This window comes from Pezoporus wallicus, unplaced genomic scaffold, assembly GCF_028554395.1.
Source record: "Pezoporus wallicus isolate ANWC-B61680 ecotype Strahan unplaced genomic scaffold, APGP_CSIRO_Pwel_v1 contig_12091, whole genome shotgun sequence".
Lineage (NCBI taxonomy): Eukaryota > Metazoa > Chordata > Aves > Psittaciformes > Psittacidae > Pezoporus > Pezoporus wallicus.
The window spans coordinates 1-4,711 of NW_026639437.1; the positions used below are offsets into that span (position 1 = coordinate 1).

The 4,711-nt window shown below is 63.0% G+C and overlaps 1 protein-coding gene across 1 annotated transcript; it reads left to right on the top strand.

The window, feature by feature from the left end:
* The first annotated feature begins 452 nt into the window (after positions 1 to 452).
* Positions 453 to 4,599, top strand: ARL2 (ADP ribosylation factor like GTPase 2). The gene is made up of 5 exons (XM_057414668.1): positions 453 to 540; positions 1,078 to 1,188; positions 2,916 to 3,078; positions 4,229 to 4,309; positions 4,449 to 4,599. The coding sequence occupies exons 1-5, from the start codon at positions 476 to 478 to the stop codon at positions 4,581 to 4,583; spliced, it is 555 nt and encodes a 184-aa protein (XP_057270651.1). The 5' UTR covers positions 453 to 475; the 3' UTR covers positions 4,584 to 4,599.
* Positions 4,600 to 4,711: the final 112 nt, after the last annotated feature.

Consider the following 4,711-nt stretch of genomic DNA (forward strand, 5'->3'; position numbering starts at 1 on the left):
GGAACCCCATAACTGGGGGGAACCCCATAACCCGGGGGGGGGGAACCCATAACCGGGGGGGAACCCAAAGCCTGGAGCCCCGGGGGAGGGGGGGGACACACACACGAAGGCACCCCAACATCATGGGGGGGGGGGGGGTGTCCCGATGGGGTTTGGAGGCCATGGGGGGGTTTTGGGGGTCCCGGGGGGGTGGTTTGGAACTCACAGCGCAGGCGGCATCCGGGGCCTTCGGACAGAGCCGGGGCCGGGGGAGGGAGGAGGAGGAGGAGGAGGAGGAGGAGGAAGGCGGCCATGGTGGGGATGGGGGAAGGCAACACCACCACCCCCCCCCCCCCCCCCGATCCTCCGGCCCTGCAGGGGGCGCTGAGCGCTGCCAGAGCACGCCCCGGAAGCTAAACTGAGGTGGAAGGGAAGGGGCGGAGCTTGGAGGGAACGCTGGCCAATGGGAGGAAAGGGGGCGGGGCCTTTGGCGGCCATGGGGCTGCTGACGATCCTGAAGAAGATGCGGGAGAAGGAGCGGGAGCTGAGGCTGCTCGTGCTGTGGGCGGGGCCTCGGGAAAGGGGGGCGGGGCTTGGGGGGGGGCGGGGCTTATGGGGAGGGGGCGGGGCCTGGGGGAGGGGGGTTGGGGGGGGGGGAGAGGGGCTGCGGGGGGGGGATGCGGCAATGAGATGGGGCCATTGGGGAGGGGCGGGGCTTAAGGGAGGGGAGGGGCTATTGGGGAGGGGGCGGGGCTAATGGAAGAGGGAGGGGCTTGTGGAAGAGGGGTGGGACTTAAGGGAGGGGGCGGGGCTTATGGGAAGGGGCGGGCTGAGGGCAGGGCTTATCGGAGAGGGTTGGGCTACGGGAAAGGGGGCGGGCTAAGAAAAGGGGCGTGGTTCGGTGATGGGCGGGGCTAATTATGTGGGCGGGTTTAATGAAAGCGCACAGCCAATGAGGAGGGGAAAGGGTTGTGGATGGGGCGGGGACTGTGCAAGTGGGCGTAGGTTGTGATTGTGGGCGGAGCCAATCGGGGTGGGGCTCAGAGGTGTGAAGGGCGGGTCCCCGTGGGCGTGGCCTCATCGCCCCGCCCCTCGCAGCGGATTGGACAACGCGGGGAAGACGACGCTGCTGAAGCGGTTCAATGGGGAGGACGTGACCGGGACCGCCCCTACCCTGGGCTTCAACATCAAGACCCTGGAGCACCGCGGGTGGGTCCTGGGACATGGGGGGATATGGGGGCATGGGGGGATATGGGGGGATATGGGGGACATGGGGGGATATGGGGGCATGGGGGGATATGGGGGAATATGGGGAACATGGGGTCAATGGGGGACATGGGGGGATATGGGGGGCATGGGGGGATATGGGGGACATGGAGACATTGAGAGGGACATGGTGTCCATGATGGTGTCCATGATGATGCCCATGATGGTCCCCATGATGGCACCCATGATGATGCCCATGAAGGTCCCATGATGGTCCCCATGATGATGCCCATGATGATCAACATGATGGCACCCATGATGATGCCCATGGTGGTCCCATGATGGTCGCCATGATGGTCCCCTTGACTGTGCCCATGATGATCAACATGATGGCACCCATGATGATCCCCATGATGATCCCCATGATGGTCCCCATGACGATGCCCATGATGGTCCCCATGACGATGCCCATGATGGTCCCCATGATGGTCCCCATGATGGTCCCCATGATGGTCCCCATGATGATCCCCATGATGGTCCCCATGATGGTCCCCATGATGATGCCCATGATGGTCCCCATGATGGTCCCCATGATGGTCCCCATCCCCATGATGATGCCCATGATGGTCCCCATGATGGTACCCATGATGATGCCCATGATGGTCCCCATGATGGTACCCATGATGATGCCCATGATAGTCCCCATGATGGTACCCATGATAGTCCCCATGATGATCCCCATGATGGTCCCCATGATGATGCCCATGATGGTCCCCATGATAGTCCCCATGATAGTCCCCATGATGGTCCCCATGATGATTCCCATGATGGTCCCCATGATGGTACCCATGATGATGCCCATGATGGTCCCCATGACGATGCCCATGATGGTCCCCATGATGGTCCCCATGACAATGCCCATGATGATGCCCATGATGGTCCCCATGACGATGCCCATGATGGTCCCCATGACGATGCCCATGATGGTCCCCATGATGATGCCCATGATGGTCCCCATGATGATCCCCATGATGGTCCCCATGATGGTCCCCATGATGATGCCCATGATGATCCCCATGATGATCCCCATGATGGTCCCCATGATGATCCCCATGATGGTCCCCATGATGGTACCCATGATGGTCCCCATGATGGTCCCCATGATGATCCCCATGATGGTCCCCATGATGGTCCCCATGATGATCCCCATGATGATGCCCATGATGGTCCCCATGACGATGCCCATGATGGTCCCCATGATGGTCCCCATGATGGTCCCCATGATGATGCCCATGATGGTCCCCATGATGGTCCCCATGATGGTCCCCATGATGATCCCCATGATGGTCCCCATGATGGTCCCCATGATGATGCCCATGATGGTCCCCATGATGGTACCCATGATGGTCCCCATGATGGTCCCCATGATGGTCCCCATGATGATCCCCATGATGGTCCCCATGATGGTCCCCATGATGATGCCCATGATGGTCCCCATGATGGTCCCCATGATGATCCCCATGATGGTCCCCATGATGGTCCCCATGACGATGCCCATGACGATGCCCATGATGGTCCCCATGACGATGCCCATGATGATCCCCATGATGATGCCCATGATGGTCCCCATGATGGTCCCCATGATGGTCCCCATGATGATCCCCATGACGGTCCCCATGACGTTGCCCACGCTGTTATTGGCCCCCTGCTGACCCCTTTCCCCCCCCCAGGTTCAAGCTGAACGTGTGGGACGTTGGGGGGCAGAGCTCGCTCCGCTCCTATTGGCGCAACTACTTCGAGAGCACGGACGGGCTCGTGTGGGTCGTGGACAGCGGCGACCGGCAGCGCCTGCAGCTCTGCGCCAGGGAGCTGAGGGGGCTCCTGAGAGAGGAGGTGGGGGGGGGGGCCCCGGGGGGGGGGACGGGGTTGGGGGGGCAGGGGGGATGGGGAAACAATGGGGATGGGGAAACAAAGGGGATGGGGAAACAATGGGGATGGGGAAACAATGGGGATGGGGAAACAAAGGGGATGGGGAAACAAAGGGGATGGGGGGCACAGTGGGGATGGGGGGCACAGTGGGGATGGGGACACATTGGGGATGTGGCTCAGTGGGGATGGGGAAACAATGGGGATGGGGAAACAGTGGGGATGGGGGGCACAGTGGGGTTGGGGGGCACAGTGGGGATGGGGAAACAAAGGGGATGGGGAAACAGTGGGGTTGGGGGGCACAGTGGGGATGGGGGGCACAGTGGGGATGGGGGGCACAGTGGGGATGGGGACACATTGGGGATGTGGCTCAATGGGGATGGGGGCACAATGGGGATGGGGGCACAGTGGGGACTGAGGGGGCACAATGGGGATAGGGGTAATAGTAGGGATGGAGGGATTGCAGTGGGGGGGTCCCATTGGGGATGGGGGCACAGTGGGGATGGAGGGGGGCACAATGGGGTTGGGGGCACAATGGGGTTGGGGGGGGACAGTGGGGAGGGGGGCACAATGGGGTTGGAGGGGGCATAATGGGGATGGGGGTAACAGTAGGGATGGAGGGGTTGCAGTGGGGGGGTCCCATTGGCAATGGGGGCACAGTGGGGATGGAGGGGTTGCAGTGGGGAGGGGAGGGGGATCCCATTGTGGATGGGGCCACAGTGGGGATGGAGGGGTTTTAGTGGGGGGGTCCCATTGGAGATGGGGGGGTCCCACTGGGGATGGGGGCACAGTGGGGATGGAGGGGTTGCAGTGGGGAGGGGGGGGGGATCCCATTGGGGATGTGGGGGTCCCACTGTGGATGGGGGCACAGTGGGGATGGAGGGGTTGCAGTGGGGGGGTCCCATTGTGGATGGGGGCACAGTGGGGATGGAGGGGTTGCAGTGGGGGGGTCCCATTGTGGATGGGGGCACAGTGGGGATGGAGGGGTTGCAGTGGGGGGGTCCCATTGTGGGTGGGGGCACAGTGGGGATGGAGGGGTTGCAGTGGGGAGGGGGGGGGGATCCCATTGGGGATGTGGGGGTCCCATTGGGGGGCTCTGACCCTGCCTCCTCCCCAGCGCTTGGCCGGTGCCACCCTCCTGGTGTTCGCCAACAAACAGGACCTGCCCGGGGCGCTCCCGGCCAGCGCCATCTGTGAGGTGTGTGGGGGGGATTCCTCCATCCCCTGTGTCCCTATGGGGTGTTGGATGCTGGGGGGTCGTCCCCCCCCCCAAACCCCCCCTATGGATTACATCGGTCCCTATATATCCCTCTGTATTCCTGTGCCCCCCCCCACAGGCGCTGGAGCTCGACAGCATCCGCAGCCACCATTGGTGCATCCAGGGCTGCTCCGCCTTCACCGGCCACAACCTCCTGCCCGGCATCGATTGGCTCCTGGATGACATCGCCAGCAGGGTCTGCCCCCCAGACTGACCCCCCCCACACACCCCTGCCCCATTGACACCCCCCCCCCCGTGCCAATAAAGGTGGTTGGAGGCCAATGGTACCCCAGAGATAGAGGGGTTTTGGGGGGGGGGGGGGGTGATGCTCATTTCCAGGCC

Excerpts from the sequence above, each read along its gene's own strand:
- ARL2 (XM_057414668.1), top strand. The coding sequence starts at position 476 with ATGGGGCTGCTGACGATCCTGAAGAAGATGCGGGAGAAGGAGCGGGAG. Across the intron at positions 541-1,077 it reads GAGCTGAGGCTGCTCGTGCT|CGGATTGGACAACGCGGGGA; the intron begins GTGGGCGGGGCC and ends CGCCCCTCGCAG. Across the intron at positions 4,310-4,448 it reads CGGCCAGCGCCATCTGTGAG|GCGCTGGAGCTCGACAGCAT; the intron begins GTGTGTGGGGGG and ends CCCCCCCCACAG.